Consider the following 25,793-nt stretch of genomic DNA (forward strand, 5'->3'; position numbering starts at 1 on the left):
GAAAAGTTTGCACTCAGTTGACTGTACTGCAGGCCTGCAGCGGGATAAAGCTAATAAACGCTGTATTGTTGGAAACAGAGGTTTGAGATGTGTAGCCACTGGTCTAGGCTGTTTGCAAGAAAAAGAATGATGTGTGTGTGTGACTATTCTCTGACAATACAAGCACTGTTTGCTCTCCTCCAGAATGTATGAGGGAAAAAAGACAAATGGGGGAGAAATGGGAGGTGGTCATTGGAGGGACAAATCATTCTGAGAGCAGTGAACATTACAACTGCAGTGTGTGACCAGTTAACATTAAAATTTCATTAATATACTATTAAGGAAATACAGGCGGTGGTATTGAAAGGGTTGCTGATGTTGTTCAGAGATACAGGTGAGCTCTTTTAACATATTAAATTGTATTATTATTATTATTATTTTTTATATAGTTACACTTGAAAAGCACAGTGTGTCATTATCCATGAAGCATAACTAACAAAAACAACACATCACAACATGATTCCCCTAATGACTAATTAAAGTGTGGTGAAGATTTGACTGTAGGTTGGGATGAAGTTTGATAGTCTTCGTAGTCCTTTAAAAAATGTGTCTAATATTATAAATACACATTTAAAATTATAAACATCAAAATATACCCAATGTTAAACACATACTTTTCTAAATATATGTGTATAATTATTTTCAAGAGTTAACTGACTGGGTAAATCATTTAATTTTTTTTTACATCAGTGATGCAAAGACGGGGGAATTTGCAATAATGTTTTAGTTCAACAAAACAGTAGAATGTATTTACTCTGAGTGATTTATTTTCTTGTAATTGTGTTTGTTTGTTGTCCAGAGTGAAGTATTATCATCATTTTATTATATTTTATATTATATATTTTTTTGAGATGTAATTGTTTACTGACTTTGCAATATAATTCATATTGGAGAAATTGAGTTTAATTATTAATCTATATGACCTTAAGTTTTCTGACACAACATAACTTGCTGATTAATCACCATGGCATTGTTTTAGAAATGCTATTCATGACTTTTTCTTTAACATGGTCACCAGTATAGTTTCAATGAATTTTGTTTTCTCCAAAAATAAGAAAATCTGTCTATATGCATTCCAGAACCATAACATGTACACATATATTTATCTTTTCAATCTGAATATTATTATCATCATCATCATCATGAAATTATTAGGCAGATTTTATTCTGTTTTATCAATGAGCTAGCTGTAGTGAGATCACCTGTTTTCTGTAGAATTTCTTCATCTTTAGTCAACACCATCATTTTGTTCAAGATACTTACATGTTAAAAATGAAAATTTGTTCTTAAATCATTACTTTATGATAGATTAAACCAAAAAAGTCATAGACTCATTATGTATAGATAACTTCCAACTTCCACTTGTAGTCAGACTTTAATATTTGAAATGACCAATCTAGGTACTTCAGGAAGAGAAGTGCAGTAAATAAAATGCTTTGTTATAAAATTGTGAACAACTTCTCTTAATTCAAAGAATTTATTGTAAATCATGGCAAGCAAATTAAAGATTAGCTGACAGATACTTCACGTCACTAAGTGATGAGTGATAAACAAAACACATACACGCAAAAAAAAAGACATAGCACTTTATTCAGTGTACGGAAGCTTCTCTATTGATATAACTGTATAGAAAACGCCTTGAATCCTTGTCAGTATATTGCGGTGTTGTTCCTAGGTTTGTAACCAGTTTGTTGTGGGACACCATTGACTTCCATAGCAGGATAAAAAAAAAAAAAAACTATGGAAGTCAATAGCTATGTTTCCATCCAAAGATTCAAATTAAACTGAAATATTGGATAAAACCCATATGAATAAAGCACAATTTATATCCAACGAGTCAAAGAGAACAAAAACGTCACTTCATGGTAAACCGTGGCACTAATTATTAATAATAAAATAGGAAAAGGCATATAATCAATATAATATAATCATTTTTATATATGATATAGGCATATTAGCTTACTTGCACCTCAGAGCAAGCTGGCGAAACACAATAAATGAGGTGAATGTTTTTGAAGGCGGATGCTGCTTTTTGGTAATGCAGTTGTGTATGACAGTTATTATACACAAATACTTAGATTACAGACTTTGTTCATCCATTTAAACAAATGTTGTTTAGCAATAAACAAATTTCGGGAGGAGCGCGCGCCGATAATTAACCCGGCTGGCTTCTCGTTTCCTAATCACGCAATTATCCAACCAGAGCAAGAGAAGCCTCTTATAAATTCACACAAGTCTCTTACCTTGATATTTCGTTCATAGCATGGTATTCAGCATGTCCGAACACGACCAATCTCCAGACACCTACAAAATGGAGGACGCCGATCCCTCCACGACTCCACTCAGCAAGTACGGAAGTACGCTCCAAGCGAGCGCGCGGCTTCTTCCAGAGGCAGAAAACTAACACGAGCGACTATCCAAGGCAATTAAGATCACGTTCGCCTTTACCTTCCAGACGTAAAACACATATGAATAAAGCATTATTTCCATCCGACAAGTCAAAGAGAACAAAAACATCACTTCCTGGTAAACAGTGGCACTAATTATTAATAATAAATAATAGGAAAAGGCACTTAATATAATAATTTTCATATATGATATAGGCATATTAGCTTACTTGCACCTCAGAGCAAGCTGGCAAACACAATAAATGAGGTGAATGCTTTTGAAGGCGGATGCTGCTTTGTGGGAATGCAGTTGTGTATGACAGTTATTATACACAAATACTTAGATTACAGACTTTGCTCATCCATTTAAATAAATGTTGTTTAGCTGTAAAGAAATTTCGGATGGAGCGCGCGCCGATAATTAACCCGGCTGGCTTCTCGTTTCCTGTCATTACAACCAGAGCAAGAGAAGCCTCCTATAAATTCACACAAGCCTCTTACCTCGATATCTCGTTCATAGCGTGGTATTCAGCATGTCCAACACGACCAATCTCCAGAAACCTACAAAATGGAGGACGCGACTCTGCTCAGCAAGTACGGAAGTACGCTCCAAGCGAGCGCACGGCTACTTCCAGAGGCAGCGACTAAGGCGAGCGACTATCCAAAGCAATTAAGATCACGTTCGCCTTCAACTTCCAGACGTCAAGTTTCCCCAGCTTCGTCATATAATTCAGCATTTTCTTCTGCTCCAAACGCGGAAAAATGGACAATTCCGGCATTGCGTCAAGCACTCGAAAACGCAAGCATTCAATTATCACGCCGCGCTAATAAAGCCGATCTTCTCTCGCTGTACTCATCTTATCAAGCAAGCGCAGCTTTGCCAAATATTTATTCTCCAGCAAAAAGGAAGGGGAAAAAAACAGAAGAAGCCGTACTTCTCCCGGCGGAAGACCCCAAGAATGTCAGCCTCTGCGCCCATATTAAGCCTCCGCCCACCAGGCGGCGGTAGAAGGCCATCCTCTTGCATTAATTTCAATTACGTCAAATGTCTAAGGCAGTGGTTCCCAACCTTTTCTTGTTTGAGGCACCCTTGGAAAGCCTTTCAAAAGTTCCCGGCACCCTCATAAGGAAATAGATATTTAAAATCTCCGTAGCTTTTTTATTATTATTAATTTATTTGTTTCATTTCGAGAGTTTGCATGCAACAACACCTTATACCTAGTCCTAGATGATATGAGAATACTGTTTACACTGATTCTGCCTTAATAAAAAAATTTTGTTGAAATTTTGGCAGCACCCTCAAAAGATCTCACGGCACCCCTTAGTGCCGCGGCACACCGGTTGGGAACCACTGGTCTAAGGCAACATTACAGATTTCTGCGTGTTTGTAATTCCCGCCTCATCTGCTCAGTGTTCAAAGCAATGAATAAAAAGCAATATTTTTTTTCGAATGATCTCTTATCAGGTTTATCGTATGGTTTCCATCTCAGAGTTAGCAGCCTCCCCTCCCAAAACCTCATCTGTCCTAACCTCCAGTCCATCCTGACCGAACCAGAAATGGTAGACTGCTTAATAAAGAAAGAAGCTGATGCAGGTTTCATGATCGGTCCTTTTTCCGTCCCTCCCTTTAATACCTTCCGTATTAGCCCAATGGGTGTAGCCACTAGGAAATTCTCTGGAAAAAAATGCCTTATTGACCTCTCCTCCCCTCACAACTCTTCCTTTCCTAGTACGGAAAACAGCCTCATCTCAATCGAAGAGTTCTCCCTTCACTACCACGACACTGATTAGGCAATCGCAATAAGAAACCCTGGCCATGGTGCATGGATGGCAAAAGTTGACAACCTCAGCATTTCTCCACCTATGGATCTGGGGACTTTATGGTCCTTGTTCCCACAGCGGCGTGTAAGTTTCTGGCAACCTGGCAGGGACCCTACACAGTAGTGGAGAAAATCGGCCCAGTCACGTACCGACTGCATCAGCCAGGCCAACAACGACCAGACCAGGTCTACCATGTCTACTTACTCAAAAAGTGGAGAGGGAATGAGGGCCAGCTCTCCGGCCTCACTTCCACCGATCCTGTGGTTGTTGACGTCGACCCCCACCTTTTGGCTGCCTAGAAGGGGGAACTTCAGCACCTGGTGTTCTCCCCTCGGCCTGGGTGGACCCACGTCATCAAGCACGAGATCCGAACAGCCCCAGGAGTTATCGTCCGGCAGCAGCCCTATCGGGTTCCAGAGGCTCGTCAGCAGGCTATTGAGGAGGAAATTCAACAGATGCTCAATTTGGGTGTAATTGAACCATCGCGTAGCACCTGGTCCAGCCCCATAGTGATGGTCCAGAAGCCCGACGGCACCCTCCACTTCTGTAATAATTTCTGCCACTTAAACAAGGTCTCCGAGTTCGATGGTTATCCCATGCCATGTGTGGATGAGTTGCTGGACCGACTGGGAAGGGCCTGGTATATCTCCACAATAGACCTGACGAAAGGATACTTTCTCCAAACACTCTAAACCCAAGACTGCTTTTTCTACCCCCAATGGCCACTGGCAGTACTGGACCCTTCCCTTCGGTCTCCACGGGGCCCCAGTGACTTTCCAACGCATGATGGACGTTGTCTTATGGCCACACCAGAACTACGCCGCAGCTTACCTCGACGACGTCGTCATTCACTCGGAGACCTGGGAGGACCACCTGGAGCGCTTGCAGAGGGTGCTGTCCAAACTCCGGAGGGCTAGGCTCACAGCCAACCTCAAGAAATGTCATCTGGAGCTCTTTGAAGCAAGGTATCTGGGTTTCCAAGTCGGGAGGGGTCTCATTCGGCCCTAAGAGAAAAAGGTGGAAGCTGTGCAGAACGCTCCTCGACCCCTCACCAAGACCCAGGTACGTGCCTTCCTTGGGTTGGCGGGCTACTATAGATGACTGGGAGCTGTCCTATCCCAGGTCCAGGAGGGAGAGGAGCATCCCGTCTTATACATCAGCCGAAAGCTGAACCTGGCCGAGAGAAACTATGCTGCAGTAGAAAAGGAGGCCCTGGCTGTCAAGTGGGCAGTCCTGGAGCTACAGTATTACCTCCTCGGTCAGAAGTTTACCCTCTTCACTAACCACGTCCCCTTGCAATGGATGGCACGGGCCAAGGAGACCAACGCGAGGGTTACCCAGTGGTTTCTGGCACTCCAGAACTTTCACTTTGTTGTGCGTCACCGAGCTGAGCTATATAATTTTTTTTCCCCCTGCTGTCTATCACTTCTTTCATCTCCTTTCTTAACACCTAAAAAAACCTGCAAGTCAGTTTGCTTGATGTAATGTTCATTTTGCTTTTTTTTTTTTATTTCCTCAGATGTTCAGAATTTAGTCAACTCCAGATTCGATCCAAATAAATCACCCCACCATTTCTGATCTATCATAGACAACGAAACCCTATCGTTTTTCATTAAACAAAGTAAAACTGACCTGTGTGTGTGTGTGTATATATATATATATATATATATACATACATATATATATATATATATATATATATATATATATATATATGTTTTATTTTATTTAACCCCCTCCCTCACTCATATTTCAGTCATGCCCATTCTCCCGTACCTACATAATATCATTCCAATACTTCAATTTCAAGATATCCATTCTCGTCCTCCATTTTTAGTTAAGCTCACCACCGTCAGTAGCTTTTTTGGGGGGGCTCCTACGCATGTTTTTGGCTGCTGTCTTAATTTGTTTTTTTTGGGGGGCACTCCAGGATCAGGTCGGACGCAGAGCCCTGTCCGCTTTTCACGGACAAGAGGAAAAAAGTTTGGACCAAGTTCTGAGCCCTCTCCCTGACAACACATGAAACACGCTTGCTTTTACTGTTACTATGATTCATTATATGTAAGTGTAAGTTGCATTGTAGCTTATGCAAATTTTTTCTAACTGGATAGTTTATCCAAATCAGTTATGTGCATAAAAATAGGTGGATGGAAATATAGCTAACGGTGAACTGAAACAGCCAGGTACAAACTTTCTTTAAAATCTTCCTTTGTGTTCAGCAAAACTAAGAAATTCATACAGATTTGGAATTACTCGCGGGTGACTGAGAAATTATGACAGAATTTTCATTTTTGAGTAAACTATTCCTTAAACACATTACAAATTATTTGAAACATGTTAAAATCTTTTAGACATATTTCTTTAAAATCAATGCAAAAAAAGAATTCTCACTCCTAAAATGTTATTTCAGCCGCTATAACAGTTAAGTGTGTTGAAGAATTCTGTTCACATTTCCTGTTCACATGTGGCCCTATAAATTACTCTAACAATTTTTTCTCCCTGTAGAGGAGTCATTTCCTTCTAATGGAGTTTTGCCACATGTGCTGTTTGACTCTGTCTTCTCCCTTGGCATCATCACCATGACATCCAGCATTAACATTCAATGAAACACTATTTCAAAGAACTTCAACAATGGACAACTGTTCTGCTCTTCATGTGCTTCTCATGATCTCCATCATGCCTGGCTGGCTAGGGGGTGACTTTATAATCTCAAAAAAAAAGCATGAGTTCCGTTCCAGTAAAATCACTTATGGGTCCAATATAAGAGTGAGACGAGGCTGGATTTGGAGCCAGATATTTGTTGAAGAAGAAGATCCAACACCAAGGAAGATAGGTCAGGTATGACTGTAATTAGCTCTTTAATAAACTCCTTGGTTTAAAGGGGATAAAAATGAAAAAAATGAAAAAAAAAAAAAATAAAAATAGTTGGGACCAGTCATATTAATTTCCACTGACAATGGGCAGGATTGCTTTCTAATTACTGATAGATTTAAGATGTATGTTTGCCATATATAATTTCTGAAACTTGTCCTAATCTGAAATGTTTTAACTTACCCCTGGAACCTACTTATATTGGTATAAAATTTTATGTAGACATATATACTTTATATCTCCTAATCCTGTTTATTTTCTTTCAGCTGAAATCAGATTACGACACAGGGGACTTTACTGTCAAATATATCCTCTCAGGTGAAGGAGCTGGTGAAATCTTCAAAATTGATGAGTACACAGGTGATATTTACTTATCGCAACGTCTGGACCGTGAGCTGAAGCCCTTCTACATACTACAAGCCCAAGCCATCAACCGCAGCTCCAAACAACCTGTTGAACCTGAGTCTGAGTTTATCATTAATGTCCAGGACATCAATGACAATGCTCCAGAATTCATAAATGAGCCCTATGTATCCAGCATCCCAGAGATGTGTCCCACAGGTGTGTCAATCTCTGTATTTCTGACAAATACTAAAAAAGACAGACAACAAAATATTTCAGCTATTAACTTCAATTAAAATAGTCACAACCAAATATATACAGAAAACTTGATTGATATTTGACATACGAATAGAACTGTGAAACACCTAATAACATCCTAGATGATTTTGTTGTTTGCAACTTTGTTGCAACAGTGTGGAGAGAGTTCTTACTTTTTTTAAAAAAATAGGCAATATATGACAAATAGCTAAAAAAAACACATTTTAAAAACTCATTGTACTATTTAACAAAGAAAAACAGTTCAACTGCTAAAATTATTTGTTTTCTACTTCCTGGATAATAGAGATAAATACACCATCACAGATACAAATCATCACCTATTTCTTCAGTGTCACCTGTTCTTCATCAACACCCACTGACTAGGGTTATTGTCAAGCAATGCTAGAACTAATGTTATTTGTGTAAGGACACAACTGGAAAAACATTGAAAAACTTCATAAATGAGACATACAATGGGAGACAGACATACAATAGGAGAATCACATTAATAAGTAACATTAATAAGTGTAAATAACGAGTGTTTGCTCAAAAACCTTCCTCTCTCCTCTACAGGAACCACAGTTATCCAGGTGACAGCCACAGATGCTGATGACCCTATGTTTGGAAACAATGCTAAACTCATCTATTCCATTTTGGAAGGGGAGCCCTATTTTTCAGTGGAACCCAAAACAGGTGCAAATCCCATGCTTTCACAATGACAGATGCTTTAAACAGTCACAAAGAAAGTGATCTCAATCTCAGCTCTCAGAGCCATAAATATAGTATACTAAAGAAAATACAAACAATGTGTCACAATGAAATGTTGTAAAACGTCCAATGTGGTGCGAAAAACTAGACCTGTGGTTATTCTGTGGTTACACCTGACTCTGAGGTCTTGACACTTCAGGATGATTGCTTGTTTTGAAACATTTTGTGGTAGGGTCAATGGCACATTTATGTAGCACTTGACCTTTGCTTTGTTTTTGTTTTTTTTTGTTTTTTTCCCAAGTGCTTTGCTCCTCCCTTTGCTGCACTGTTATTAACTCTTTCCCTACTAGAGCTTTGAAAAACATTGCTAGTCACCGTCAGCATTTGTCATGTTTTTGATCGCGTGATTCTAGACTGCTTCTGTAATTTTCCCCGATTGTATATAGGAACAGACAGAACAATTCTGGAAAATTCTATGTTTTGGCATAAATTATTGCTTTTTACACATTTTTTTAAAATAGACTTTTAATAAATACAATTTACAGTGTATGGTGGAAAAGTGAATTATTTCTTATTTACTACTATAAACTACTAATGGTTATATTTGAATTCTTTATAAAACCATATTTAAAATATGGTTTAAATTCTTAAACCATATTTTATTTGAGTGCTACTTTTTCAAATACTACCCCTATATTACAATACTTATCTTTTAGGTAGTGTATCATAACTCTCCAATTAACAATCCATATATATAGTTTTTAAACACTAATCTTCATTTAATTTTAAGAATAAAGTTGAAATATTTCAAAAGTAAAGATTAAGGTCTTTTCTTCCCAGCCAATGACAAGATATTGTGTCAATTAGGATACAGCTCTTCCCCACCAAATATGAGTTTTTACAGCAATCCCTTTTCAGGGTGTATTACGGTAAGAGAAGCCCTAGTGCATGTCCTGAATGAGCTACGGGACTACAAGATGGCTACATTATGGAGTTATTCCGAGTTTTCTGAGTAAAAGTCTAGTTTAATCATGTTTATTGCCTTAGTCATTGGTGTCTTGATCCTAGCCTGTGTATTTTCTGTGTGTGTGTGTGTGTGTGAGAGAGAGAGAGTGTGTATAGTTTCTGTGTGTTTTCTGCCTGCCTTGAATTATCCCTTTTTCTTGCTGTTTTGGATTATGTTTGCACCTTGCCTGGAATATAGCCTTTCTGTTGGATTACCTATTTGCTTTAATCTAATAATTTTATGACTTTTTTTCTTGTAATTTTTACTTTATTCTTGATCATTTCATAGATTTTTTTTCACCAATGAACAAAACTATTACATGAAATTTTACATAATTTAGATTTAAGAACGAATATATATATATATATATATATATATATATATATATATATATATATATATATATATATATATATATATATATATAATATATAACTATAAAATAATGTATTGTTTCCATAAAGATGTCAAGATGGTGAATGTTCTGGCTAACTCCTAACTCTTTGATTTCGTTTTGTAGGTTCACAATTTTATACAAATTACAAAAGAATTACCAATTCTTCAAAATTTGTAAGCACTGTTGTAGAGAGCAATTTAGTATTGTTTGTTACTACATAATACCAATTTTGTCTAGAAGTGCTACACATTTACTTTGTAAATATCATTAATATGTACAGTAATGTATCTTTTGGTAATCATTTACGGAAAATTAGGGGATGTGCCTGTTTGTACCTATTCGTCCATAAGTACTACATATGTACATATATACTTCAGTAAGTACAGTAAAGTATTTAATTAGTTATCATGCATGGGCAATATCTGTAAGTGACCGTTATTACCCACACTTGTCTTTGTGTACAAACTAATAAGCAGGCATGTACAACTATTAAGTGCATCCATGTTTTAAATTTTTTACCATGTATATACACTACAGAAAAGTACCTTGTGTTACCACTCATTTTCCTCTAGGTACAGGGAAATACACATACTGTAAAATAAAGTGCTGCCAAGATTTAAGTCAGACTAAAAATCAATATCAAATACACACATTATATAGTTTATATGTTATTTAATAATTACATCAAACACACCAAAGCAATGCTAATTCACCACATTAATTGCTGTTAAACCAGCTATGTGAATAGGGAAGACAGACTCAGTAGTATGTTGCAGCAGGTACAAAAGCAAATTTATACATAACAACAATGATGGTGGGAGGGGCCACATCTCATTTTACTATCTATACTACGGAATGCATGGAGGCTGCTTTGTCCAACGAAGGTTTATTTCATAGGCTTTCAGCTGCTTTGTTTTTTACTAACCACAGGCGATGTTTTTGACACTTTTGAAGCTTTAAATCTTTTACTTGAACAAACAGTGCTTCAGGCAACTTCATTTGCCTATACCTGGAGCAAACTAGAGAACCAAAGCAAGAGCATCTACAGAAAAACAATGAGTTACAATGAAACCCTCTAACCCTAAGGCAAACAAAGGGGTATATACGGTATATACACAAGTTTACAAGGAGAGGGAGAAGCTAATGAATTAATATCCAAATGAAAGAAGGTGACTATAGCAGGGTGGTACAGGGCATTGAAAAAAAAGAAAGTGCAGGTTCAAATAAAGACATCTCTCAGATAGAAGGCCCAATGTTTCAGATTTAAAAAAATAAATAATAATAATTAAATTAACAGCAGCTTTAAATGTTCAAACACTATCTGTGCTTAATGTTTTCATCCAACACAGGTATAATTGTGACATCATGGCCTAATATGGACAGAGAAGCCCGGGAGACATATCTGGTTGTGGTTCAGGTGAAAGATATGCTTGGACTCACTGGAGGCTACAGTGCCACAACCACAGTGACCATCAGCCTGATGGATGTCAATGACAATGGACCCACTTTCCAGCACAGTGAGAATCTGAAATTTACATTTTATATTTAAAAAAACTTTTAATAGTTATAATAATACAATTAATTTAAATATTTCATTATTTATATAGTGCTTTACTGCTTTTTTAAGAACTACAGGGGTGGGTATCTCCACGTCCACCAAAATCTATCAAGAAAATATAATGGCATATGCAATAAAGCCACGCTTTGTATTATATAGCATTTTCAGATCATGTTGGGGTGACTTGTGACAAGGTTATGTGTAAATTGACCAAGTCAGGTCACCTTTATTTATATAGCACCTTTTAACAATACAAATTGTGTCAAAGCACTTTATAAAATCAAATATGAAAATAGTACGTAAATCATGTAAAATTACAAGATTAAGCACTTAATTTTAAGGCAGTGGCATTTCAAGTCAAGTCAAGTGGCTTTTTATTGTCATTTCAACTACATATAGCTGTGCAGTACACAGTGAAATGAGACAACGTTTCTCCAGGACCTGGTGCTACATGAAGTCACACTTACAACACAATACAAAAGAACTCACATATTGAGCTAAGACAGTGTCTTAGCCACATAAAGTGCAAAGTGTGCAGACTAGTGCAAACAGCAGGAAGTAGAGTGCAAACCCAGTGTGCAAACAGTGCAAAGACAAAATCAGTGCAAGGCAAAGACATAATTAATAACAATAAATATGAAGTGTACAACAATAAATATGACGTGCAAGAATGCTTATGGAACAGAAGGTCCATTAAGGTGTGGTTATTGAGGAGTCTGATGGCTTGTGGGAAGAAACTGTTAAGCAATCTGGTTGTGAGGGCCCAAATGCTCCGGTACCTCTTTCCAGATGACAGGAGGGTGAATAATGTGTATGAGGGATGTGTGGGGTCCTGTGCTATATTGTGGGCTTTGCGGATGCAGTGTGTGGTGTAAATGTCCGTGATAGAGGGCAATTTATTATTGAATTCTGTGATGTCATTGTCAGTTAAGTTTAACTAACATCTGTGCAATCAAGTCAATGATGTTACTGGGAATTAATTGTCCTCAACTGAGCTAACCAGAGGCAACAGTAGCAAGGAACCAAAACTCCATCTGTGACAGAATGGAGAAAAAAACCTGGGAGAAACCAGGCTAAGTAGGAGGCCAGATCTCTTCTGACCAGGCGACACCAGTAGTTCAATTCTAACTACAGCACAGTTAGATTGTGAAAGGACTCATCTGGTTCCTGTGGTTTTGTCCTGATGGCCTGCTCCAAATCATCTGCTCTAATCAAAGAGGTCTGGAATGGTGAAAAAAGAGAAAGGTTCCAAATTGAGATGCTTGCACTGGATACAGATCTGTCGTTTGGCTGCATCAGCATCTGTCCTGGACAAAGTATTGTCATTCACAGTGTGTTTCTCAGAGATTTTTGTTATGAACATAAACCATGACCATGGCCAATGCAGCTTACCCTATGACTCCTGTTGTTTCAATATTCTTAGTCTTAGAATTACCCACCATTGCAGCTTATCCAAAGCTCTCTGCCACTGCAGGATCCCAATCAAAGGGCCTAGTAGTTTTGTGTGTTTTATACTTTTGTTAATGTGACCAAAGGACAGTTAATCAAGGTGTGTCTTCTGATTAGCATCACAGGTGTCTACAACCTTGTAATCAGCCATTGGGCCAATATATGGCTACAGCACAGTTAGATTGTGAAAGGACTCATCTGGTTCCTGTGGTTTTGTCCTGATGGCCTGCTCCAAATCATCTGCTCTAATCAAAGAGGTCTGGAATGGTGAAAAAAGAGAAAGGTTCCAAATTGAGATGCTTGCACTGGATACAGATCTGTCGTTTGGCTGCATCAGCATCTGTCCTGGACAAAGTATTGTCATTCACAGTGTGTTTCTCAGAGATTTTTGTTATGAACATAAACCATGACCATGGCCAATGCAGCTTACCCTATGACTCCTGTTGTTTCAATATTCTTAGTCTTAGAATTACCCACCATTGCAGCTTATCCAAAGCTCTCTGCCACTGCAGGATCCCAATCAAAGGGCCTAGTAGTTTTGTGTGTTTTATACTTTTGTATGTGATTTGGGTTAATTTTAGATTGTGGAGTAACATACTGTATGAGGAGTTCAGATGCAAAAGACTTTGATAGCCATCTTGGTCAAAAGAGATAACAACACTGAGTGAATGTTCTTTACACATAGTATGAATACACATAGTACTGTTCATCAAGTACTTTCACTTCAAATGTGCTAAATGACAGCCTTAAGGTATGGAGAACTTACAGTACTTGCATAAAAACCTATAAAAAGTAGCCAGAAAGAAATGCTCATTTTAAAGAAAAATGGCGGAAGTACTTAGAGGCTTTTGCATCTGAACTCTTCATATTTGTCAAGTTTTGGATAAGATTTTTTAAAATCTAATCTTTGTTACACAGTAAATAACACTAAAAGAGATAGGGCTAATGCTTTCTTTGTAGAGCAGCCAGTGGTCCTCACAAAAAGCTTAATATCATGTTTAAGGTTGTGGGGGGGAAATGTTTGGATAGGGGACATGTAATATAATCAACACTGCATAACATTAATAGAGGTCAACTGAAAGTGTGAGTAATGATATTTAAGTTTATTATCAGAATTCAGTGATTTATTTTTCCTGTTTCTGTTGCCAGAACACATGAATGTCATTGAAAGTTGTTTTTAATTTTTTTTTTTTTTTATATTTAAGATTTGTACACATTTGCTATATCAGAGTCAGCCCCAGTGGGGACTACAGTGGGAAGAATAATGGCAGATGATGGTGATGTTGGCCTAAATGCAAAAATGAACTACAGCTTAGAAGATCTCGAGGAGAGCAGTACCTTCACAATCCAGACGGACCCTGACTCTCAAGAGGGGATTGTCATACTGGCTCAGGTCTTACATTACAGTACAGCTGTATACATATGAAATAATCTTCATCATCAAGTCTTTTTTTCTGAATATCCACGACAGTGTTTCACAAATATTTTGCATGTTGTTTTTAGAAAAATTAAAGATTTATTGATACTAAGTTATATTTGTACTAATTAATATTTTATTAAAGTATTTAAATTCATAATTTAATTAATAATGTTATAAACACTGGCAACTGGACAACTGTTTTATGTTTGTCTTTTATAAGTGTTCTCTTGTCTCTGCAGCCACTGGATTATGAGAGCAAGAGACGGTTTGTGATTGCTGCAGAGGCCATCAATGAAAACATAGACACTCGCTTTTTAAGTTCATATGAGTTTTGTGACAGGACAACACTCAAAATCACAGTGACAAATGTGGATGAACCACCCATCTATTATGAAACACCTTATAATTGGAAAGTTTTAGAGAGTGCCCAAATAGGCACTCAGGTTGGTACAGTCCATGCTAAAGACACAGACACCACCAACAACCCCATTAGGTAATGTCTTTTTCTTTTTTTCTTCCTTCTCTTCTTACTCATTTAAACCCATACTACCCCTAAAAGTCAGATTAGAATGACAATAAAATTATATCAGATGATAAACACTGTGGTTCTATGTTGCTTTCAAAACATCGCTTAGTTTGTTTGAATCGTCCATGTCAACTTATAACTCAATCAGTAGCATAGAAACAATAAGGTGCAGATGTACATTGGATATTCATTTCACAGTGTAAACAGCATCAGTGATTATAAGAGTGCCTAAAAAGTAAATGTTCTTTACTTTCTGTACAATGAAAGAATTATAATTAGTAAATTACAATGTTTCTATTCAGTTTACAATACTTAGCCTATATCACATATAAAACTGCACAGAGCAAGATCATTTATTAAAATTTTTCATGGACAAGCACTTTCTTTAATGTAAATGCATTTATCTTTTTCATATTCGTAAATTTTTTAAGCAAGTTTTGGATTTCGCTTTCTTTATCACAAGAATTGAATCACATATGCTCTGTATTGCAATCGTTGCAATCGCAATATTTGTGATCGTCTGTTCGCCATTGATGTTACACCTTCATCAGAACATGCTCCACAAACTCAGGATCAAAGCCTCTTTTGACAAAGAAAGTTGATGATCAGCATCATTGTACCAGCATTGCTGGATTGGATTGATTTGCTTTTATCAACTCTAAACTAATCTTGTAACTCTTTAATTTGTTCAGATGCTATCATGGTACAGGCCTCTGCTAGTGATATTCAGGACATCTGACTAGAGATAATTAAATGGAAATTGTAACATGCGGCTTTATTTAATAAAATGTGACTCAGGCAGGCCGAGTCAGTATCAGCAAACAGAGAAATCCATGCTAATCCATAAAACTTATCCACAGAGAAGGCAAAGGTCAGGGCAGCCAGCAAACAATCATTAAAACAAGCTACAGTCCAAGATCAAAACACTAAGGTAGGGCACAGAAGACCAGGTAACGTTACAGACTAACAATCAACAGCGATGTGAACATATGCATGAGTGTGTGTATGCCAGTCTTATAGTGAGTCTAATGAAGTAATGAGAGACAGGTAATAGCAATTGATGATGAGTGCAGATGAGTCTGGGCAAAGGATTCTGCGAATTGGAGTCCTGGGTGAATGATAAATGTCAGGGATGGAATGCAAACTGGTGGAGCCAATGGGCACTCCAGTTGGTGATCTTGACAGAAATGTAATCATGGGACAAATATTTGCATCCAAAATATTAATAAATAAATTCATAAATTTAGGCGGCTGTGCAAAAATGTTAGGTGCTCTCAAAGTGAATAACATGAAGAGCATATATAAAGCAAAATTATTTTGAAAGTTTCCATCTTGATGACAAAAATATAAGAACAAAATTTTTTACTGTAGGTAAAACTGACACCAGTACCCCCCTTTGTTTATATACCAACGTTATTTTTTCACATCCTGTTCCTTAATGATCTTAGCCAGGTCCATCCCAACCCATGACATGCTTCTAAGAAAGGAATCTGTTTACAAAACACTGACACGCTGTAGCTTAAAATTATTAGTCATTTATTTATATTGTATAATGCTGCTATATAGTATATTGAAGCTGTAATTATAACTGAAATTATGCATACCCTGTTTCCTTAGTTGGGTGTGTTGTTTGTACAGTTTGTAAATTTGAAGCAATCTGGAGAAACAGTCTAAATGATTCTGAATCTGCAGAACAGAATACTTTATTTTTGCCATACCATCTATGTGCTTGGCCAGTCAATCCATGATTGTTAGATTTACCTGATGTTTATGCATTGTTGAAATCTGCATATGATAATAATAAATAAATAAATAAATAAAAACGGGAAGTATATTTAAAAAGGGAAGTATATTAAAAATTGCTCCAAATAACAATTGTTTTACTTGAACAGATACAGCATTTCAAAGAGCAGTGACACGCGACAGATGTTCAGAATTGATCCCAGTAATGGTACAGTGTATGTGGCAAACCTTTTGGATCGAGAAACAGCAGCCTGGTACAACTTGACCATCGACGCCAGAGAAATCAGTGAGCACATTCCTGTCACTATCATGCATCAAACACAGAGACATATGATAAATGATTTGATTATACAGCATACTGTATACATCACAGATGTAATGTCTGATCTGAGTTTGACTCGTTTGTGTGAACTGTCTTCTTATTTTTGCACTGCACATTGTTCAGTTTATTAGTATTTGTTCATCTGATTACATGGTTTTAGCTTTGCACTCAGGTGCCTACAAGAAGAATGTTTGCCTATGCTTTTAACAAAAATACCACAACATAAACAACTAGACTATAAAAAGTTAAAAATATTAAACAATAAAACACAGACCTACAACGCACTCATTATACAGATAAATTCATATTAAAATCTCTTTTCATTCTCATGAAAAATAATTAAATAACCGCTTTTACTAAGCAAACAAGAAGCGCAACAATGAAGGACAGGTTGGGCAGATGAATCAATAGTGGGTTAATGAGAAAGCCAGTGTCAAGACGAATAGATAGTGGAGCACATGGCACATAGAAGCAAAACAAAGGCACATATTTGCATAAAACACAACAAGAACACACGGCCAGTGAAAATCATGATCTGTGTGTTCATAAAAGACAACACAACAGCACTTACATATCACATGCTACAAATAGTACAGCAAAAGAATCAAGAAAGCTACGAGACGATTTCATTCAACACATGCACTCACACAAAAAAAAACACATGGAACATGAATGTTTGAACTCTGACACTGAACCAAAACCCAATTGACAGGTCCCAGCTACTTAGATGCATCCTTGTGTTCTTGTACTCTGTCGTCATCATCAACTGTCGAAGTGTGATTGCAGTCCTCAAAAATGTAAAAAGTAAAGAGTGAAACGCTTAAAAGTGTCCAGATGTGTTCCTGATAATGAAGATGCATTGAATGCAGACCTGAGAGAACTGAATCATTAGTAAACCCAGAAGATGCTGTGGCAGATGATGTAACAGAAGCCTGTAAGCTTTAAAAGATTTATGTTCTAACATAAAAGATTCCTGCTGCAATTTTAATTTGAACAGTGATTTTTTTTCTTTTTTTTTTTTACCTCTATTTAAGCCTTCATACCCCACACAGAATGTTTTTTTTGCCTAAAATGTAATGAATAAGAGAGTGTCCTGTCTATGTATACAGTTGGGTTTAACCCTGATGAGAATAACTTTAATAAAAGCCAATTCTCTCCCTACTTCATTTAATTACATGATTTAAAGAGCAAGGCTACAATATTCTCACATCTCAGACTACAGGGTCTTATTATTAATACCATTTTTCTTTCATCAAATATTATTTATAGTTAGTTAGCCCATTTTTAATGTCAAAGGAGACCTGAAGCTTACCTTTTTTGCTTTTTGTTTCACTTTTATATAATCTTGTCTGAAAGCACAGTGGATTTACATGGAATATACAGTTGGTAAACTCTTAGCTTTTCTTAGTTATTGATGGGCCAAAAAGAATAACACATACATTTTACTGCATCTTTCAGGCGATGAGCAGCTGTCCTCCTCAGTGTCTGTGCACATCACAGTCCTTGACATCAATGACAACGTGCCCACCCTATCACAAGACTATAAGCCTTATGTGTGTGAGGACACACAGGCAGGAGAGGTAACACACACACACACACACACACAAAGTCACTCTGGTAAGGTCTATATCTAAATGGATGTATTTTTATATAAAACTAACATGTGCACTGCTCAAATTCATTCTGTACAAATATAGAGTTAATGTTTACAATGTTTACTTTGTATTTTATATTATTTTACTTTTTTTCTTGTTATATAGTTTTTACTTTAAAATCGTTAACCTCATTGTTCTATTAAGCACTAATTTACCAAGATAAATTTCTCGTACATAAATACATACAATACTTGGAAATAAGCATGATTCTGATGCATACACACAATAGTCCAAGTTTGTTCTGCAAGGAACTGCTACTGAATTGAGGAACATACACAGACTATGCATTTTCTGTCTGTCTCATTTAAAGCTAATTGAGTTGATCAGTGCCACTGATGCAGATGATCCTATAGACGGTCATCATTTCTATTTCTCCATGATCCCAGACAAACACATCAATCCCAACTTCACCATCAGAGACAACCAAGGTATGTCACAACATGAGCTTTCTAAGTTTAGAATGATTTACAGGTGTTCACTTTACATTAATGTACCCGTTTAGAGGTTACTAACAGTTATAGCTCAAAAATAAATTGTTCACACTTTCACAAGTTATTAATATTTGTAAACCATTAACAAATAGTTAATTACTTTATGGTTCTTATTACTATTAAAAATTCCAATTCCAATATTTGCTATCAAGTCATGGTTGTGTTTTTATGATTTTAAATAAAATAAAAATCAAGAAGATAATTTAATCTTAATAAACAAAATACATCAATTTATAATCATTGCTTTGGATAGGCATCATGAACTTCTGCAGAGAGTCATGGGTAAGGTACAGAGTAGATTCTGATACGAAACATTGTAAGAAAAGTTAGAGTTATGAGATATAAATGAGAAAAACATAAATATAACACCCTTCGGACTTGCTATAATAGTAATTTCTGAATATTTATAAACCTTTTATAAAGGGAACATTAATATAAAGTGTTACAGACAATAGTGATAATAAATAGATAGCTTTAATTAAATCAAATATATTTAATAAAATCTAATATATTTCCTACATTTACTACAGCAGTTACTAAATAGAAATCTTTTGTAACATTTTAAAATGTTCATTTCACTATATGATGAATATAATTATTAATTTTTCTTCAAATTATTTTTGTACTTCAAAGAAATGTGCTTGTGTAATGTGTGTCAGAAATTCAAAAAGAACATTTTTATTCTGCTTTATTTCAGTTTATTCAAGTCAGTTCACTTAGAGTTTTGTGCACTGTAACCCTTATCTACGTGAGAGAGTAAATGGCATACATCGACTAACTTGTTCATCATTGTACGAACAGGAGCTGTATTGCTGCTGCTGGAACTAATCAAGTGTAGAAAATAACAGCATGTATCAAATGAATAAATTATGATATACGCTCAGGTGGATGCTGGGGTCATATTCTATCATTTGCAACATTTATCCTTTTAATGTTACACATAGTGCTTGTTTAATTAGAGTTAAGGTCGTCAGGTATATTAAGCATTGTTTGGCATTGGTAACGCAGGCTCACATAGACACTAATGCATGCGGTTCACATGGCTCTCCAGAGTAGCAGCAGTACATATGTCATGGAAATAGATCCGCTTTTTTAGGGGATGTCTTTTCTTCCTTTTATGTGGATATGCACACATTCACTGATTCAGAAGTTACTCTTATAGTCAGCAGCATATGCTTAGCTTGTATTTTCCCTTCATGTCTCCTGCTTTGTTGTGGGGTTATGTCATAAATGTCATATTTCTTACATGCTTAGCAGCAGCATGTTGTAGATGTATTGGCAGTAGCAAGTCTCTGTACTTGCAGCAGCAGTGCAGCAGATCTATTACGCCCAGACTAAATACATTAACATTGTCATGTACATTACCATGCTAATCTCTCTGGGAGTTGTCATAATTGAATGAGTGATTTTTTTCCCACTGACTTGTACATACATGTTAACATCTCAATAATGTTTATGGTGATTTTAAGATACTTTAAAGAATAATTCACTCAAAACTGAAATTCTGTCATAATTTTCTCACACTTGAGGAGTCACCTTTGTCTTCCATACTAGGAGAAAACACTACAGAAGTCAATGGTGAAAATAGCCTAGTTACAAACTTTCTTTCAAATATATTTCTTAGTGTTCGGCTGAGCACAAAAATGTAAATATTTGAAACTATTTGAGAATGAGTAAATGATGACAGAAGGTAATTCAAAACTCTTAATTTAATAGCAAATTCTGAACTCTGATAGATACAGAGAAACACAACTTTACATAACCGAGAACTAAAGATTTAAGGAGTGGAGAAAATTTATCATACACAGGTGAACAGAATGACAGTCAGGGCCACTAAGTGAAACTACACTGAAAAAAAACAAAAAAACAACACTTTTTTTCATGAGCTGAACTCAAAGATCTTGACTCAAAGACTTGTTATACCAAGATGCTGATTAGACAGCATGATTATTGCACACTTGAGCTTAAGGTTGGCTACAATAAAACACCACTCTAAAATGTGCAGTTTTACCACACAGCACAATGTCACAGATGTTGCAAATGTTGAGGGAATGAGCAATTTGAATGTTGACTGCAGGAATGTTCACCAGAGCTGTTGCCTGTGAATTAAAAGTTCATTTCTCTACCATAAACCGTCTCCAAAAGCTTTACAGAAAATTTGGCGGTACATCCAACTGGCCTCGTAACTGCAGACCACATGTAATCACACCAGTCCATTACCTCTACATCCAGCATTTTCATAAATCTCTTTTATTTATATAGCGCTTTTAACAACACAGATTGTTTCAAAGCACTGAACAGTATAAAAACAGTATTCATCTAAAAGATTGTCTGATAACAGCCACCCAGACAGCTGCTGCAATCTGGTTTGCATAACCAGAGAATTTCTGCACAAACTCTCAGAAACCATATCAGGGAAGCTGATCTGCGTACTCGTCGTGCTCATCAGGGTATCCACCTGACTGAACTTTGTCTTCGTAACTGACTTGTGTAGGTAAATGCTCACATTTGATGGCATCTGGTACTTTGGAGAGGTGTTCTCTTCACCGATGAATCCCGGTTTTCACTGTGCAAGGCAGATAGCAGACAGTGTTTATGACATTGTGTGGGTGATTGCTGATGCCAATGTTGTGGTTCCCATGGCCCATGGTTAGGAAATGGGCAGACGAATGTTATGGCCAACAAACACAAATGCATTTTATTGATGGAATTTTGGATGCACAGAGATACAGTGACGAGATCCTGAGGCCCACTGTTGTACCATTCATCTACAACCATTACCTCATGTTGCAGCATGATAATACTCGGCACCATGTTGCAAGGATTTGTACACAATTCCAGGATGCTGAAAACATCACTGATCTTGAATGCCCAAGCATACTCACCCATACATGTCACCCATTAAGCATGTTTGGTATGCTGTGGATTGGTGTATATGACAGCGTGTTCCAGTTCCTGCCAATATCCAGCAGCTTTGCACAGCCATTGAAGAGGAGTTGACCAGCACTCCACAGGCCACAATCAACTCTATGCCAAGGAAATGTGTTGCATTGTGTGAGGCAAATGCTGGTCACATCAGATACTGTCTGGTTTTTGGACACCCCTGGACCCCTTCAAGACTGTATAACACATTTTAGAGTGACCTTTCAATGTGGCCAGCCTAAGACACACCTGTGCAATATGCCACACCTTTGAAGTGGATGGTTTATCTTGGCAAAGGAGAAGTGCTCACTAACACAGATTTAGACAGATTTGTCAACAATACTTGAGAGAAATAGGCCTTTTGTGTGCATAGAAAAAGTCTTAGATCTTTGAGTTCAGCTCATGAAAAATGAAGCCAAAAACGTTTGAATAATTTTGTTCAGTGTAGTTCAGGGAAGGAAGAACAGAAACACATGGAAAACTAAACCAAAACAGAACTTAAAAGTGACAATTACTTTTTATTCATATCTTTTCAGTATGTCACACTATGTTTTCATGATGTACTGTTTGAATATATAATTGTGTCATAATCTGAAACTATCACAGATAACACAGCTAGCATTCTGGCACGGCGAAGCACCTTCACCCAACATGATCGAACACACTACCATCTTCCGATTGTGATCAGAGACAGCGGTTCCCCTATTCTATCCAGTACCACCACGATTACCATCAGGGTGTGTGCCTGTCAGCCCACTGGTCATTGCCTATCAGGTGGTGTGGAAGTCTCTCTGGATGTCAGCATGCAGATTTTACTTGGCCTTTCCATTTGCCTCATCACACTTGCAGGTGAGCATTTATGGGAAATGCTTATTTAAAGTTAGTTTTTTTTAAAGCGGGTTTTATTTAGCCCTAGATAGATTTGTACATTTCTGATTAATTGCTAGGGGTGTAACGAAATATTGATTAATGAATCGATTCTGTTATTTACTTAATGCATCATTATTCTCTCTTGAATTGATTCTGAGCTTATTTAAGCTTATTAACATCAGATGGCACTCTTGGCTAGTGTTTACCTGCACAGTCAAATGCTTATGATGAAGACCACATGTGTTCATTTATTTATTTATTTCCTTCTTAAGGCCATTCCAGCATCCAAGGCTATATTCATGGTAAGAACCAGTCTGGTAACAATTTAGTCTTTCTGTGTGTGTGAGTAGTTAAGCGTACTTGCACCGCAGCTTTTATTATGTGAGATTAATGTAAACACAATCCACTGTGAATGCTCTTGTAATTTGCTTCAATCTTGTGTGAGTAAATAATTGAAAGCAAGTTATTTCGAAAGCATGCAGTGCCATCTGCTGTTAAAACTAAGCTCAGAATCGATTCCAGAGAGAATTGCGATGCAGTAGATGAACTGATTTATTGTTCCATTCCTATTAATTATGGGTTTCATATGTGGTTGTATCAGTACTGAATTACAAGACTCTCTTTTCTATCAGAGCTCTTGTGTTAATGAGGGAATATTCTCTACACTCCAATAAGGCAAGTATGACAGAACACAGGACAATCTAATAAGCTCTCATAATCAATATACTGATAAACCAGTGTGACCTCACACTAATGCAATAACACTGATGCTTAATCAAGCGTCAGAATGCTAATGATATACTGTATGTAAATGTTGCTGCATATATAATTTGTATGTGTGCAGTATTGACTGAAAAATTAGCATTTATCCTTAAAGTCATCCAGCCATTATCCAACCACTTTATTAGACTTTGTAATAATGACTATACTAGTGTGTCACTATTTAGACACTATTTCCCTGTAAAGCTGCTATGACACAATCTGTATAAAAAAAAAAAAAACCCTGATGGCTTCCTGTTTGCCTTGTTCTCTGTGCTGCCTTGTTTGCCTTCATAGTTCCCCTTGTTTCTTACCATAGCTACACTACAAATGTCCCTTGTTATCCCTGGTTGACTTACGTCTTTATACCTCTGTGTTTTTGCCTGTTTTTTTTCTGGTGTTTTCCATTGTGGCTGTGTGTTGGTTTTTCCTCAGTTATTTTACTATGTTTTTGGTTCAGTTTCATTTTCAGTGGAACTTAGCTGTGTGCTTTTCTTGTCATTTATTGAATAAGCCACTCAACTTCATTGGAATCCTGATCTTCCTCCTTTTTAAGATTGCCAGTTTAACACAACACCATACCAAGGTGTGGAACAAGCACTTTGCTAATTTGACTTGGGGAACATGCTTCCTCAAAGAATTCTTTAGAACATTGTCAAGGAATGCTTGAGAATTTCTGTACCACACTCTGCAACTATTTGGTTTCTCCTTCACATTGGAAGAGGTGTTGGATGGCCCTGTCATGCCTACCAAACAGTGGTTCTGGATTCATAATACTTTCTGTTGATCAGAAGTTCTTAATTATTGCCCTGATGGTGGAAAATCGTGATTGTTTGGTAGGTGACTTCATTTGATTATGTGCACCTGGAAGTTATAAATAGATCCTCAGGTTTCTTGGTTTTCAAGGAACAGTATTGTGTGTGTGTGTATGAGAGAAAGAGCTCTCAGTTAAAAAAAAAATTAAAAGCAGAAAAAAGTAAATTTACTCATCAATATGTCCTCGGATGATAATCTGCAGCTTGCTTTTTTCTGGGAGCACATTTTCTTTGAAGAAAGATATGCTCCCCACAAAACCTTGCAGAATGATATCTTTTCTGGTGGGAAACCTTTTCAAGCAGTGGGTCAGGCTGGTGCTGCCCTGCACACCATGGTGGTTTTGCAGGCGTACCAGGCTGACCTGCTCAAAGACAAAGAGGCATTCTCAGAACTTTGCCAGGCCACAGATCTGCCTCACTGTGTGACTAAGCAGTTCTTTGACTGCCATCGTTTCCATAAATATGCATCTGTGGCTAAACCTCACAGATATTAAGAAGAATTATCATACATTCCTCCTTACATTCCCCCTATCTCACCTTCTGGCCTATTTGGCGACACTGTCAACAAGGTTTTCAGTAGGAATCAGGAGGCAAAATGCTATGAGAAGGCATTTGTAAGGTTTCTTCCCCACTGTGATCAAGCATCAGGACCATCGGCCACCCAGTCCCGACCATCAACACTGTGATCTCCATTTGTGAACCTGGAATAAGCGCATTTGTTGACACAGGAATTGCAGACGCTGCTGGACATAGTGGCCATAGAACGTGTTCCACTGCCAGGCAGAGATTCAGGCTATTACAGCCATAATTTTCTAGTTCCCAAGACAGATCAGGGATTACGTCCAATTTTAGATCTTCGCTGGTTGAACTGCTACCTCAGAACATACAAGTTCAAAATCCTAACAATCAAGATGATTGCCTCAGTTCCAATTAAGGGATTGGTTTGTGACAATCAATCTCAAGGAAGCACGCTTTCACAGACATCTTGCAAAAACATAGGAAGTTCCTGAGGTTCGCTTTCGGAGGCAAATCTTGCCAGTGAATACACACCCAGACCAGTGGGCAGTCAATGCTGTGGTGCCCGAGAAGCAGGTGGGGTTTCATTTCAGTTGTAGTACTGAAGGTGGAGCAAGCTGCTGTTATTCACTTTCCTCACTAAAAACCTGTTGGACTGGAGACTGGAACTCGACTGGTCAGGACTGCCCCGTTGTGCAGTAAAGGGAGCTAAACATGTTATATAGCTATTGTTTATAACTTTAGTAAATGTTTTGTTATATTTACCAGTATTTAATATTCATATAAACTAACATGTAAACTTCAGGGGGTGAAGCTTGTTAAACGGGGTGTTTTTATGGCCGTGATATTAAAATAATGATTGTTTTCAGCCTCCATATTTAATCATCATATGATTATTCAGAGGTCAGGATTGGCAGC

The 25,793-nt window shown here is 37.2% G+C and overlaps 1 protein-coding gene across 2 annotated transcripts in view; it reads left to right on the top strand.

Annotated features, from left to right (window-relative positions):
• Nucleotides 1–246: 246 nt before the first annotated feature.
• The window catches only part of cdh19 (cadherin 19, type 2), a 28,260-nt gene continuing 2,713 nt past the window's right edge, over nucleotides 247–25,793 (top strand). The window contains exons 1-12 of one of the 2 annotated variants that reach the window (XM_043225578.1): nucleotides 247–373; nucleotides 6,753–7,085; nucleotides 7,385–7,679; nucleotides 8,292–8,411; nucleotides 11,179–11,346; nucleotides 14,042–14,229; nucleotides 14,496–14,749; nucleotides 16,675–16,811; nucleotides 18,306–18,427; nucleotides 18,813–18,930; nucleotides 22,522–22,764; nucleotides 23,418–23,460. In XM_043225578.1, the coding sequence (XP_043081513.1) occupies nucleotides 6,879–7,085; nucleotides 7,385–7,679; nucleotides 8,292–8,411; nucleotides 11,179–11,346; nucleotides 14,042–14,229; nucleotides 14,496–14,749; nucleotides 16,675–16,811; nucleotides 18,306–18,427; nucleotides 18,813–18,930; nucleotides 22,522–22,764; nucleotides 23,418–23,431 (1,866 nt within the window). In that variant the 5' untranslated portion in view covers nucleotides 247–373; nucleotides 6,753–6,878 and the 3' untranslated portion in view covers nucleotides 23,432–23,460. The remainder of the gene's footprint in view (nucleotides 374–6,752; nucleotides 7,086–7,384; nucleotides 7,680–8,291; nucleotides 8,412–11,178; nucleotides 11,347–14,041; nucleotides 14,230–14,495; nucleotides 14,750–16,674; nucleotides 16,812–18,305; nucleotides 18,428–18,812; nucleotides 18,931–22,521; nucleotides 22,765–23,417; nucleotides 23,461–25,793) is intronic. The other variant, XM_043225576.1, reaches the window with a different exon arrangement.

Source organism: Puntigrus tetrazona, chromosome 24 (genome assembly GCF_018831695.1).
Source record: "Puntigrus tetrazona isolate hp1 chromosome 24, ASM1883169v1, whole genome shotgun sequence".
Taxonomy (NCBI): domain Eukaryota; kingdom Metazoa; phylum Chordata; class Actinopteri; order Cypriniformes; family Cyprinidae; genus Puntigrus; species Puntigrus tetrazona.